The sequence below is a fragment of the Solea senegalensis genome, linkage group LG4, assembly GCF_019176455.1.
Source record: "Solea senegalensis isolate Sse05_10M linkage group LG4, IFAPA_SoseM_1, whole genome shotgun sequence".
NCBI lineage: Eukaryota > Metazoa > Chordata > Actinopteri > Pleuronectiformes > Soleidae > Solea > Solea senegalensis.
In genome coordinates, this window is record NC_058024.1 from 25969599 (window position 1) to 25983985 (window position 14387).

At 41.1% G+C, this 14387-nt stretch overlaps 1 protein-coding gene across 4 annotated transcripts in view; it reads left to right on the forward strand.

The window, feature by feature from the left end:
• Positions 1–14387, forward strand: part of col7a1 (collagen, type VII, alpha 1) — a 70525-nt gene that overhangs the window by 23981 nt on the left and 32157 nt on the right. For all 4 annotated transcript variants that reach the window (XM_044024057.1, XM_044024055.1, XM_044024056.1 and 1 more), the window contains exons 24-55: positions 4–140; positions 215–341; positions 667–810; positions 1735–1904; positions 2965–3006; positions 3097–3123; positions 3207–3251; positions 3329–3457; positions 3966–4037; positions 4126–4161; positions 4240–4293; positions 4386–4460; positions 5363–5476; positions 6540–6566; positions 6668–6721; positions 6821–6892; positions 6961–7020; positions 7553–7588; positions 7672–7716; positions 8512–8547; positions 10526–10570; positions 10668–10703; positions 10808–10843; positions 10951–10983; positions 11155–11226; positions 12110–12160; positions 12457–12492; positions 12576–12656; positions 13797–13832; positions 13951–13995; positions 14110–14181; positions 14322–14366. In XM_044024057.1, coding sequence (XP_043879992.1) covers positions 4–140; positions 215–341; positions 667–810; positions 1735–1904; positions 2965–3006; positions 3097–3123; positions 3207–3251; positions 3329–3457; positions 3966–4037; positions 4126–4161; positions 4240–4293; positions 4386–4460; positions 5363–5476; positions 6540–6566; positions 6668–6721; positions 6821–6892; positions 6961–7020; positions 7553–7588; positions 7672–7716; positions 8512–8547; positions 10526–10570; positions 10668–10703; positions 10808–10843; positions 10951–10983; positions 11155–11226; positions 12110–12160; positions 12457–12492; positions 12576–12656; positions 13797–13832; positions 13951–13995; positions 14110–14181; positions 14322–14366 — 2090 coding nt within the window. The remainder of the gene's footprint in view (positions 1–3; positions 141–214; positions 342–666; positions 811–1734; positions 1905–2964; positions 3007–3096; positions 3124–3206; positions 3252–3328; positions 3458–3965; positions 4038–4125; positions 4162–4239; positions 4294–4385; positions 4461–5362; positions 5477–6539; positions 6567–6667; positions 6722–6820; positions 6893–6960; positions 7021–7552; positions 7589–7671; positions 7717–8511; positions 8548–10525; positions 10571–10667; positions 10704–10807; positions 10844–10950; positions 10984–11154; positions 11227–12109; positions 12161–12456; positions 12493–12575; positions 12657–13796; positions 13833–13950; positions 13996–14109; positions 14182–14321; positions 14367–14387) is intronic.

The window sequence follows — 14387 nt, forward strand, 5'->3', positions numbered from 1 at the left end:
CAGTGTGTGCGGGCGGCCGTCTGGACCTGGTGTTTCTGGTGCCCGCGTCCACCGATCGACTCAATCTGGCGAGACCTCTGCGCGACCTGGTCACGAGTGCGGCGAGGTCGTTCAGCGCCATCGGCCCCCGCGACACACAGGTGCTGATGTCAGCCCCTGAACACAGAGCGTGACGAGGCACGAGTGTAATCGCTGATCATCTGCTATGTTTCAGGTGGGAGTGGTAGTTTATGGTTACAGACCCAAAACATGGTTCCTGCTCAGCCGCCACGACCGCTCAGACACGCTGCTGCAGGACATCCAGGCCACGCCCTTTGAAGAAAGCCGAGGGAATAATATTGGTGAGTTTTCTCTTGTCGTTTCCTTCCTTGTAATAAACATATTCTCAGAAGTTTAATGAAATCAACATTCAAGCCCCTGATGTTAGATTTCAAAGAGCTTCATGATCTCCTTAAATACTCTCATGTGATGATGAGTGATCTAACTGACATGACCGAAATAAACATATAAATAAATAAATAAAGGCTCACGTTAGCCGGTCTTCTTTGTGTGTCTCATCTTCTGTCCTGCTCCTCCCCCTGCACGATCTTCTTCTCTGTAGCTTATTCCTCTCTTTGTATAAACGCTTAAATGTTAAACGTCTCTGGTGTCTGTGATTCTGTGCAGGTGAGGCGGTGACCTTCGCCCGACAGTACCTCCTGACCCCCTCAGCTGGACGCAGACCGACCGTCCCCGGTGCCGTCGTCATCATTGCTGACAGGAAGTCAGCGGACAACCTCACCCTCGCGGCCAGCGCTCTCAGAGCGACAGGTGACGTAGAGTCGCGTAGAGTAGAATGAAACTCTGCATGTAACTACATTCACTTACTTAGATTGTGTCTACTCAGTGGTCGTATGACTGACGTACAGGAGCTTTCTGTGTAGTTCAGTTTATTGGCAGAACTTGAATATAGTAGAAGTGTTTGGGTTTTTGAAGCCTGAGAAAAGGCCTTGTTTATGTGACGTAAGTTCTCGTGTCGTCGTACTCAAGGTCGGTCTTGGTCTCAAGACCACTTTTTCAAGGTCTCGGTCTCGTCTCGGAGTCGACTGCATTTTTACTCGGTCTTGTCTCGGTCTCGGACAAAGCGGACTCTGGATTTTATTTCGAGACCGGTCAAGACCACAACTGTGGGGATATCAATAAATTGCCTGTGCATGTTTGGATGAACTTGTTAATATCATTACTGTGATTGGGTAAAAACCAATAACTCCCACCCCCTTTCACACGCCCCCCCACAAAAGTGCATGTGAGTGACAGGAGAAGAGGCCGTGAGAAGACGTCAGCCGACTCAGATCTATAATAAAATGTGCTCACCTGAACTACAAAGACTTTTTGTGCAGAAATATCTCCAAAAGAAAACACAGTGTAACATGTAAATTCTGCAAAGCGACGCTAACGGAGACGGCTGGGACCATGTCCAACTTTTACTGTCTCGGTCTTGTCTCGGTCTCGACCCCTCAAAGTCTTGGTCTCGATACACTGTGGTCTTGGTCTCGGTTTAGGTGGTCTTGACTACAACACTAAGGCCTTGCTGCCGTCTTGTGCCTTTCTACACAGACGAAGAACAGCGTCCTCTCCAGTAGGTGAAAGGAAAGGAAGTTATGGAGCGGAGGAGTCTTTTATTCTTCTGAACCCTGAAGAACATTGTTTGTTCTCGTGTCCACCTCTGGATTGACAAACCTGTCTGTGTGTCAGGTGTCACAGTGTTAGCGGTGGCTGTGGACCAGGCGGACACTGAGGAGCTGCGTTACACCGTGACAGACGGCAGCACCCAGAACATCCTGTATGCACGTGATGCAGCGCAGCTGGACGCGCTCCACAGTGACCTGGCAGATTTCCTCTGCGGCGTTGCCAGCGCTCCAGTGGTGAGGAAAGACCTTTTGTCTTTATGATATCATCATTATTATTTGTCAAATTAGAGTCAAGGTCGGTATCATCACTGAAAATGAATGTAGCACGTGAGTCCACATTAAAGTCCTGTTTTAATGTGAATACCATAGAACAGTAGACCAGTTCACATACCTTGGATTCACAATTGATACAGAATTCACTTTTGATCGTCCCACAACTTAAAGGACTTCATGTTGAACCCCACTGGAGCTGCAACTAACCATTATTCTCATCATCCATTCATCTGTCGCTGATTTTCGTTTGGTCCATAAAATGTTGAAAAATGACGATCGGTGTTTGTCAAACCTGGAAATGATGACGTTCTCGATTGTCTTGTTTTTGGCCACTTTCTTTCTTTGTTACGTGGAGCAAAGAAACCAAGAAAATATTCACATTTAAGAAGCTGAAACAATCGGAAATCTTGTTTTGATCGTGTAAAAAAGCTTCAAACTTATTCATCTATTAACAAAATAGTTGACGATTAATTTAGTGATGGATTAATAATGGAGTAATTGTTTTAGCTCTAAACCCCATTGTACAACCCATCCTGCTATATATATATATAGATATATATATATAGCTATATATATATATATATATCTATATATCTATATATATATATATATATATATATATATATATATATATATATATATATATATATATATATATATATATATATATATCTATAGAGATATATATATATATATATATATATAGATATATATACAGCACATTTAGGTTGTGCTGAAAAACAGTATATAAGACACTGTATGTTACACATTCTTACAGCCGTATAAACTGTATGTTTAAAAAAGCAGCCAAAATGCTGTGGAAGGATTAATTCAGAGGATAAAAACGTCTTCATGTGAGAGTCAGATGAACCATAGTTTTATTTCAAGTTCATCATCTCAGTTTAGGTCCCAGCCCCGCCCTTCTCCAGCAGTGTGTGAGCAGGAGAAGATGAACAGATATAAAATAAACAACTCTTGACTTGTTTTTCTCAGCTAATGTTTCTTATCTTTCATTTTTCAGGTGTCTCCAGGTCCACAGCAGTGCACGGTCCAATGCCCACGCGTGAGTTATTCTCCGAGTCTGACTCTGGAACACACACACACACACACACACACGATTCTCTCCCTTTAATGTGTGTTGATTTTATTTCAGGGTGAGAGAGGCGAGCGTGGAGAGAAGGTAGAGTCCAGAGGGTGATTTGTTTTTCTCCTCCTGAAGTTTGTACTGAAGTTAGTAAATAGTGATGTGTTCAAACCCCACAGGGCGACAGAGGCAGAGATGGGACAGACGGACGCAACGGTGGACCTGTAAGTTACAGCATTACAACAACCCACTCATGTGATATTACAATGACATTAACAGCAATGTTGTGTTTCTGCTGTAGGGTCTTGATGGTTTGCCCGGGAGGGACGGCCCCAGAGGCCCTCAGGGACCAGCAGGACCACCGGGACCGCCGGGCCAGCCCACCCCGTTTGAACCCTCAGGGCGGGTGAAAGGAGAAAAGGGAGAACGAGTGAGTACAGCTAAGATAAAGAAGTCCTTTATTACAAGGGATGTCCCGTTCAGATATCAGCCAAAAAACGTGTATCAGATTATGAAAAAATCCAGTATTCTTATGTTGAAGGTTAAAATGTATGTAACCATTGGTTAATAATAATAATGGGTCAGTTTGTCTCATACTAGTGTTCTCTGTTTAAGTAATATCACTTGATCAAGCCTATTCTAACATTCCACACTACAAAATAAGTCATTAAAGTATGATGATGATGATGATGTATGTATGATATTGTATCGGATCAATATCGGTATTGGCCCGATACTCAAGGCTGCAATATCGGTATCGTATCGGAAATGAAAAAGTTGTATTGGGGCGAAGACAGTAAAGACACTAAAGGTAAAGATAATAAATAATAAACATGCATTTCCAAGAAAGAATACTTTAGAAAGATTAGCAATAAGACTATAAAAAGTTAAAATGCTAAGCTAACACCTTGTGTCCTGTTTTTTTTTCTCCTCTTCAGGGGTTTCCCGGTATTGATGGAAATCCAGGGTTGCCAGGTAGACCCGGTGCCCCCGGAAACGCAGGAGTTCCCGTGAGTAGACGACCTCCAGAACTTCTGGACGAGGCGGTGACGTCATATTAGCATAGCATGACGTAATGTCGTTGTTTTTGTCACACAGGGTTCACAGGGCCTGCCGGGCATCAGAGGAGTCTCTGTGAGTGACGTGCACACGTGTTTGTGGTTTGTGTTTTAGTTTGGACGTTACAAACCTTTCCTTTTGTTGTTTCTGTAGGGTGAACCAGGTACGACCGGGCAACAAGGGTCAAAGGGCGACAAAGGTGAAAGGGTGAGCTAGATTTATTTTAATTATGTTTTTAACACTTTGTTTGCGAGACAACAAATCACAGTGATATTCATCATACTGTGATCGTGCTTCAGGGTGAACCAGGCTCAACTATAGCTGGAGGGGGTCTTCCAGGGAGGAAGGGAGAACCAGGCCTCCCAGGGATACCGGTGAGAGACACACACACCATCACACAATCACACAATAACGCAATCACACAATCACACAATCACACAATCACACATCACACCATCACAATCACACAATCACACAATAGCATAATCACACAATCACATCAATCACACAATCATCACACCATCACACCATCATCACACCACACCATCACACCATCACACCATCACACCATCACGCAATCACGCAATCACGCAATCACACAATCACACCATCACACAATCACACAATAACGCAATCACACCATCCGCCATCACACAATCACATCACACAATAACAATCACACAATAACACCATCACACCATCACCATCACACATCACACCATCACACCATCACACAATCACCATCACACCATCACACCATCCAATCACACAATCACACATCACACCATTAATCACACAATCACACAATCACACAATCACACAATCACACATCACACCATCACACCATCACACATCACACCATCACACCATCACGCAATCACACAATCACACATCACACCATCACACAATCACACCGCACAAACCATGATAGCATTTAAGAATCACTAGCTCACTAGATATTTTTAAAAGGAAAGACTTGAACTATCTCCTTTTTATTTGTGTGTCGTGTTTTAGTTTATTTTCAAGTCAAAACAGATTTTTAACCTCGTAACTCAAACCTTTTCCTATTGTATTCCGTTGTTGTTGTAATTTACTGTTTTATTTTCACATTTTCTTTTATTTCAAAGTTAAAACAAACTTTTTGACTTTAGACTTTTAATTTTATATTTTGAAGCACTTTGAGCTGCAATCCTTGGTGTTATACTTTTTCAGTTTATTATTATCATGATGATGATGATGATTATTATCATTATTAATTAATTAATCATTTTCCAAGGGCACTCCGGGTCGGCCGGGCATCACCGGAACCAAAGGGGAATCTGGAGTTCCGGGATTATCAGGTCAGGACGGTCGTCCTGGGATTCCAGGAACACCGGGACTCTCCATCAAGGTTAGTGTCCTCGTTTCTATTCACTGAAGGAATGTAAAGGTGCACACGTCAGATCAGGAAGGATTTAGTTTAACAGAGATTAAAATAGAAACATTTTGAGTTTAAATACTGCAGTGATTGTTGGTTTTCTCTCCAAATACTTGGATCTGTTACTTCATCTTTATTATTGATAGACTGTAATAAATATTTGAGGAGACATTGATGTTAGAGTCTGTTAATATTAAATTTTTGTCATATTTCTCATCACAATTCACACTTTGTCAGAGGAAAACCTGATGTCCTGACAAGAATAAGCACGTGTCAAATCTTCCCCACGGGTGTTCGGAGGCATTTCCGAGAGTTATTATTGTTATTATTATTATTAGTATTATTATTGTTATTATTATTATTGTTATTATTATTAGTATTATTATTGTTATTATTATTGTTATTATTATTATTATTATTATTATTATTGTATTATTATTAGTATTATTATTGTTATTATTATTATTGTTATTATTATTGTTATTATTATTATTGTTATTATTATTATTGTTATTATTATTGTTGTTATTATTATTATTATTATTATTATGATTGCAGCCACTGCTCAAAGATGAAAGTGTTATTTTCAGACCCACACACATGGTGGTAGCATTGAGCCACTGGAATAGTTTTTTTTTAAGTGTAGGCCCAAACATTTACTGTATATTCACACAAATGTGAGATTGTACTGGCACATTATGAAATTATGAAACATAATTATTTAGAATTGAATGTTCTTTATTAAAAAAACACCAGTTTTGGTGTTTGATATTATAAAAACTGGTGCTAAAAGGTATCGTTCTCTCGTATTATATAAACATTAAGTTTACTGTAGTTCCCAGTTTCTGTTTCTCTTTCTTGTTGTTCTGTGGATTATAAACAGTAAGACGTGGGTTGTTTGTGTTTTTACTCGTCAAGCACTTTGATCTCCTGCAGTGTCTTTTTTTAAAAAAAGGAAATAGTTTGTGACAAACACTGTTTAACATCCACTCCCTCGTGTCCTGTCTCTCTGTCTGTGTGTCTGTGTCTGTCTCAGGGAGAGAAGGGCAGCTCAGGAGAGAGGGTAAGTCACAGCACAGACTGCTGAACTGTCCGGCGCCAGTGTTTCTCTGCATGCATGCACAGTGACTCTGAGCTCTTGTCTGTGTCTCTCTCTGCCTGCAGGGACCTCCAGGTGTAGGCAGCGGTGTGGCAGTGAAGGGCGAGAAGGGCTCTCCAGTAAGCGCCGTCAATCACTGCAGATGTGCCGACATAATCTCAGGGGGATTGGGATTATATTTTGCATTTGCTAATTGCCTTTTTGTTTTGTACTGTCAGGGTATTCCAGGATCTCCAGGCACTCTGGGCCCTCGAGGGCCAGCAGGACCACAGGGCAGCAAAGGAGACAAGGTAGCTGCAGCTTGATTTAGTGTATGAGCATCAGTAGTGACAGAAATGAAAGATGTTGTTGTTTTTAGGGTGACGGTGGTGAAGGGTTACCTGGACCTGCAGGCAGACAGGGAGAGCCTGGAGACAGGGTGGGTGACAGACACACACACACACACGAAGAAATCAAGTTTTAGCTGCACAATCTTCAGAATTCAGTCTTTCTAATTCTGCATTTTGGACGTCACACTGTGAGAACTGTACAGTTTGTACAATAAACTGTAATTGTATTAAAAACATTGAGAGTGGCGTCTATTTGAAGTATAGATCATAAAGAGTGGTCGGTGATAATGAGGTTTTTTAACTGCATCTGCTCTTTTATGATTGTGTTAATTCTGCCCAGCAGTTTGTTTGTTTGTTCACTGCAGCTGCACAGTGACGTCAATCATCCTGTCAAATATGCAATAATATACACGTCACTAGAGAGTACGAGGTAAATACTGTTATATAACTGAAGTTTAAGTTGGGAACACAGGTTTAAAGATTTCCTCTTTCTAAATCAGAAATGAGTGACACTTGGATCATTTAAAAGCATTTGTGTCTCGACGGAACGCCCACTGACATTGAATGTAAAGTATTTTAACTAACTAGTACTAGTAAAGTACAAAACAACTTGTCTTTCAGGGGCCTCGTGGTCCTCCAGGAGAGATTGGCAGTAAGGTAAGACAAAGGTGAGAACAAAATAACCTCTGAAGTTTTGGTAAAGATGGAGGAGTGACCTCTGTGTGTGTGTTCTGTGACAGGGTGACCGAGGACAGCCTGGAGAGCCTGGATCACAGGGAGACAGGGTGAGTGTGTGCGTGTGCATTCTGCACAGTATAATGACTGGTCCATGACCACACACACACACACACACACAGCACCTGCTTTAGTTTTAGTAAATTGAATTTCCCCTAAAAATGAAAAAGTCAAAAATGCACTGTTAAAGGTAGAGTTGAGATCAGAGCAGGTTATATTTGAAGCACTCTGGTCTTGGATGGCTCTGCATCAGCCTTTTTATTGACTCCTTTTCTGCCATAAAGTTGCTGCAAGTGTCTCAAAGAGGTGGAGGGAGGAGCCGATGGCAGTTTGATTGAGTCTGATTTGACATGAATTTGGACGGTTCATTGTGATTGGATGATGTTTTCACACACCTGTCCGCTCCACAGCTGACTGACATTATTCATTTTTGTGACAATGAGGATTTCAAGCGATAGAGTAAACAAATGCTCTCCCACCACACCTTTAACTATCTCTGTGACTCAGGTGTGAACTCTTTATAAATATGTATGTAAACCTGAACAGAAAAACCTGTGGAAGTTGCTGGTAGATAAAAGCTTCCTCTCTGTGCACCAGAGACATACACTCTTACATTATACATGTAACTTTGATTCAATAGTTATTCATAATTACTAGATAAACACTGCCCTCAAGTAACTCTAGTACATTTATAATGAGATTGTTTCAACAGTGGCTGCAAAACGCAACCATTTACAACTGTGACAGTGATGGATAACTCCACTTGCTCTGGCTTGTGCTTTTAAAAAGTAATAACTGGTGAGTTTCAGTCAGAAAATCATCTTTCTGTACATGTGTCTTTGCAGGGAGAGCGAGGACCGGCTGGAGAAGTCGGGGGGAAAGTAAGTGCAGCAGTGTTTTCTGTTCGTGTTCAGGTTCGTGTTCACGTTCATGTTCATGTTCATGTTCATGTTCATGTTCATACTGTGTAACACTTTAATACTCACGAATGTCCTTTACATTCAAACCATCATCACATGAGGTCACACAATGCTGAGTAAGTCTCCACAGCAGCATGTGGTGACATTCACTCACACACAAATGATTTGTTCTACGTCAAGACAGACGTTGTGCTAGTGAAGCAAAGATGGCTGCAAACAGGTTGGAGTGTGAGTGAAGTGAAAAACAAAATAATCTGCTCTCTCAGCAGTTTGATGAGAGAAATGCTTTTTGTCCGTCTGCAAGTGTTTGAATAAAGAAAGTAAGGAATTATATTTACTCACGTTCATGTCACTGACTAGGTGAGGACAGGTGAGTGACAGGTGAATGAATAATGAGGACAGGTGAATGAATGATGAGAACAGGTGAATGAATGATGAGGACAGGTGAATGAATATGACAGGTGAATGAATGATGAGGACAGGTGAATGAATATGACAGGTGAATGAATGAGGACAGGTGACTGAATGATGAGGACAGGTGAATCATTATGACAGGTGAATGAATAATGAGGACAGGTGAATGAATGATGAGGACGGTGAATGAATGATGAGGACAAGTGAATGAATGATGAGGACAGGTGAATGAATGATGAGGACAGTGAATGAATATGACAGGTGAATGAATGATGAGGACAGGTGAATCATTATGACAGGTGAATGAATAATGAGGACATGAATGATGAGGACGGGTGAATGAATGATGAGGACAAGTGAATGAATGATGAGGACAGGTGAATGAATGATGAGGACGGTGAATGAATGATGAGGACAAGTGAATGAATATTGAGGACAGGTGAATGAATGATGAGGACGGTGAATGAATGATGAGGACAAGTGAATGAATGATGAGGACAGGTGAATGAATAATGAGGACGGGTGAATGAATGATGAGGACAAGTGAATGAATAATGAGGACAGGTGAATGAATGATGAGGACGGGTGAATGAATGATGAGGACAAGTGAATGAATGATGAGGACAGGTGAATGAATGATGAGGACGGTGAATGAATGATGAGGACAAGTGAATGAATATTGAGGACAGGCGAATGATTATGACAGGTGCATGAATGATGAGGACAGGTGAGTGAATGATCAGAGCAGGTGAATGAATGATGAGGACAGGTGAATGATGAGGACAGGTGAATGAATGATGAATATTGAGGACAGGTGAATGAATGATGAGGACGGGTGAATGAATGATGAGGACAAGTGAATGAATGATGAGGACAGGTGAATGAATGATGAGGAGGTGAATGAATGATGAGGACAAGTGAATGAATAATGAGGACAGGTGAATGAATGATGTGAATGAATGATGAGGACGGGTGAATGAATGATGAGGACAAGTGAATGAATATTGAGGACAGGCGAATGATTATGACAGGTGCATGAATGATGAGGACAGGTGAGTGAATGATCAGAGCAGGTGAATGAATGATGAGGTGAATGATGAGGACAGGTGAATGAATGATGAATATTGAGGACAGGTGAATGAATGATGAGGACGGGTGAATGAATGATGAGGACAAGTGAATGAATGATGAGGACACAGGTGAATGAATGATGAGGACAAGTGAATGAATAATGAGGACAGGTGAATGAATGATGAGGACAAGTGAATGAATGATGAGGACAGGTGAATGATGAGGACGGGTGAATGAATGATGAGGACAAGTGAATGAATATTGAGGCGAATGATTATGACAGGTGCATGAATGATGAGGACAGGTGAGTGAATGATCAGAGCAGGTGAATGAATGATGAGGACAGGTGAATGATGAGGACAGGTGAATGAATGATGAATGATGAGGACAGGTGAGCTACACACAGCAGCGTTTACATTTTTCTGCCACTATTGAAGCAACTGTGTCTTCTCAGGGCGACGCAGGAAAGCCAGGCCTCTCAGGATCACCGGGGCTGAGAGTGAGTCACAGATTGTCCTAATCGTATCGGCTAATGACGTCTTTTGGTTTGGTGCAGTGAGCGTCTCATGAAAAGAGTTCTTTGGTTTTGTCACCAGGGTTTACCAGGACCCAGTGGACCACCGGGAGAAAAGGTGAGACCGTCTGAACTCATATGAAAGTCAGCAGATCCACGGGAGCGAGACGCCGTCACAGAGCGTTTCATAATCTGATGTCATGAACCTGTGTCTGTTCTCAGGGACGTGACGGAGCTCCAGGAGAGCCTGGAGGAAGTGTGAGTCCTTGGATACACAAAAAAAAAACACCACATCGTGACGTACAATAACTCTGTGATTTTGAATTTTCTTTTGAACGTTTGTATTTTGTACGATATGACTGCAGTCTCCAGGTATTCCAGGAAAGAGAGGTGAACAGGTAAGACACCTTTCATATCTGTAGACGACACATTCTGACACTGTCATTCTTCACACTCATTGGTTTTCTTCCATTTTCTGTTCTGTTCTGTTCTGTTCTGTTCCGTTCTGTTCTGTTCTGTTCTGTTCTGTTCTGTTCTGTTCTGTTCTGTTCCGTTCTGTTCTTCCACAGGGCGAGCGAGGTATTCCTGGTCTTGATGGGCAGCGAGGAGAGAAAGGAGAGCCAGGACAGAGAGGAGAGAAAGTGAGCAACGACGACTACATGATAATACATCAACACAGTGATTGATGATTGTAGATTGAGAAGCTTTAGATAACTGACAGGCAGACGACTTTATTAATCCCTTTGGGAGGTTCCCTCTGGGAAATTAAATGCTCCAACATCCACACACAGCACTGTGATAACTGTGTTTATCAATAATAATAATAATAATAATAATAATAATAATAGAAAATGTTGCTTCACGCGTCATTTATAGAGGGATTTGTTTCCTTTTTTGAAAATTAAACAAAATTTTGAAAAACACAGTATTTTTATTTGCCAATTTAAAATGAAGAAAAACACAGTAGTTGTACCTGAACACCAGATTTTAGGTGTTAAATGTAAAAGTTGAACAATATAAAACATATTTAAAATAACATTTGTTTGAGTCTTTGTCTCAGTGTCCAAAAATGTAGGTGTTTACAGTACAGGTGTTTTTCCAACAAAGACGCTGACGTGCATCTTCTCAGCTTTCAGAAACCGTTGTTATTTTTCCAATAGCACAAACCGTTTGTGTCTCAAGACTATCATCACAGCATTTGCTGTATTGATTTGTTTTTGTAGACCACAGGCCTTAAACAGTCCATTGTCTTTAATAAGGGATTCACTCACTCACAGCACTACTTCATTCATTAGCATTAATTACATCAGTGTAAAGTGCAGATAGACTCGGTGTTAAAGGGTATCTGAAGTTATGACATCTTACACTATAAACTCTGTTTATGATGCAAATGACAAATTATTCAAAGATCTTGGTGCCAATCTTTCAATCGTAGAATGTAGAATTATATTTAGGATTGTTTGTGGGCGTGGTTTTATGTCTAAATGACGTTAATAATGTTGTTATTCCACTTTTCTCTCAAAGGGGTCACCAGGGTTAGGTGCTGCTGGTCCTAAAGGAGAATCAGGAGAGAGAGTAAGTTCAAAACAACAACATTTATCAACATTTATCTACAAACGACATCATCGCCGTCGTGTGTGTGTGTGTGTGCGTGTGTGTGCGTGTGTGTGTGTGTGTCTCTTTGTGTGTGTGTGTGTGTCTGTCTGTCTGTGTGTGTCTGTGTGTGTGTGTGTCTGTCTCCCGTGTGTGTGTGTCTGTGTGTGTGTGTGTGTCTCTGTGTGTGTGTGTGTCTCTGTGTGTCTGTGTGTGTGTGTGTGTGTGTGTCTGTCTGTGTGTCTGTGTGTGTGTGTGTGTGTGTGTTTTCCCCTCAGGGCCTGGCTGGTATCAGTGGAAGACCAGGTGCCAAGGTGAGCGTGAGAGTTTCCCTGAGCTCGTTTCTCGCTCTTTTTTCTTTGATGATTATTAAACTTGTTGTGAAAATGTTGTTTAGGGAGACGCTGGTGAACCAGGAGAGCGAGGGGACAACGGGCGTCCAGGAATCCCAGGAAAGCCTGGTCTTCCTGGGAAAGAGGTCAGAGATGAGTATGGTGGAACTGTGGAGCGACACACACTCTTTACCATCCTCTGCATCTGTGTCGATACCTTTTTAAGAACTTGTAATAATGCAGTAACAATGTCTATGTATTGACTTTTTTAACCTTTAGAACACGGAGCACACGTCTGCTTTTTTCCATCACTATGTTTAAACATACAGTATAATATACTTAGAGGCCATAAGAATGTGCAGTATACAGTGTCTTATATACTTTTTATCAGCACAACCCAGGCAACATAATACCAACTAAATACACATGCATGAGCAAAAAGTACTAAAAAATGTTTAAACACGGATTGAATTTGTGAATTAGTGAATACAGTTTTACTTTGTGACTTCTGCACAATTACTGCTACTTTATATCACGACTAAAAATGTGATATGAAATGAATCATAACGCATAAGAAGCCTGAATATGTCACCTATAAACACTCACCCTCAGGATGTCCATATAAGGAGTTGTGTATTAGTCCCACGCCAAATTACCTTGGCTGCACTAGAGCGGAAACAATTACTCTGATTATTAATCGATTACTAAATGAATCGTCAATTACTTTGATAATCGATTCATCAGTTTGACGCTTTTTTCATGATGAAACGAGATTTCTGGTTGTTTCAGCTTCTTAAATGTGAATATTTGTCTTTGTTTCTTTGCTCCACGTAACAAAGAAATCATTAATAAAAGTGAATCATTTTTTAACGTTTTCTGACATTTTATGGAAACCAAACGATTATTCGATTAATCAAGTAACTAATGGACGGATGAATCGATTATGAAAATAAGCGTTAGTTGCAGCTGCACCAAAATGACATTTTATATATTTTTCCCATGTAAGGATTTGCTCAGTTTTTTAATGTAAAACTTATCATTATTCTTATTCTTATTGATCGCAGTATAGTGCAGTAAATGTGTGTTATTTCATGCTGCTGTACTGTAACCATGTTCTGCTGCTTCCTTCATGCATCTCTGTACATAGATGTCGTTTCTAAGGTAACATCACACATGTAAATGTTGTTCTGTGCCTCTCTACTCACTGTACGCTGCTGTTTATACTGAAATGTAAAAGTTTCACTCCCAGGTAAATTCAATGAATTATTCATATTATGTTTTTACAGGGAGGCAGAGGAGAGAAGGGCGATGAAGGCACTCCTGTGAGTTTGATCTCCCTTTTTCACATTCATTTCCTTTACATGATGGAATATATTATTAGACTGTGTTTAATGCGCGTCATGTTCATATATAATTATCAGCGTTTACTTCTTCAATCAGGGGGAGTCTGGACTTCCAGGGAAGCCAGGAGAAAGAGGACTCAGGGTATAACACATGCTTCTTAATGATTTTTAAAAACATCCATGGAAAGTACACTTTACTGACATTGTCATTGCCCCTCACATCCACCCTCACATCCACCCTCACCTCCCCCCTCAGGGACTGGCTGGTCAGCCTGGACGTCCAGGAGAGAAAGGAGAGCTGGGAGACCCCGGAGAGCATGGAATAAATGTGAGACATGTTATGATTCATGGTGCAGACACTTTATCAATACGCTCCTCAGATATTCCACTGAGGAGAAACGTTGACCAAGGTCAGGAGTGTGTGCGCGCCATCTTTTTTTCTCTTTATTGATCTGTGTTCCATCACAGGGCAGCCCTGGACCTGCAGGACTGAAAGGGGATAAAGGCAGCCAGGTCAGTCAGTCTGTCAGCTTA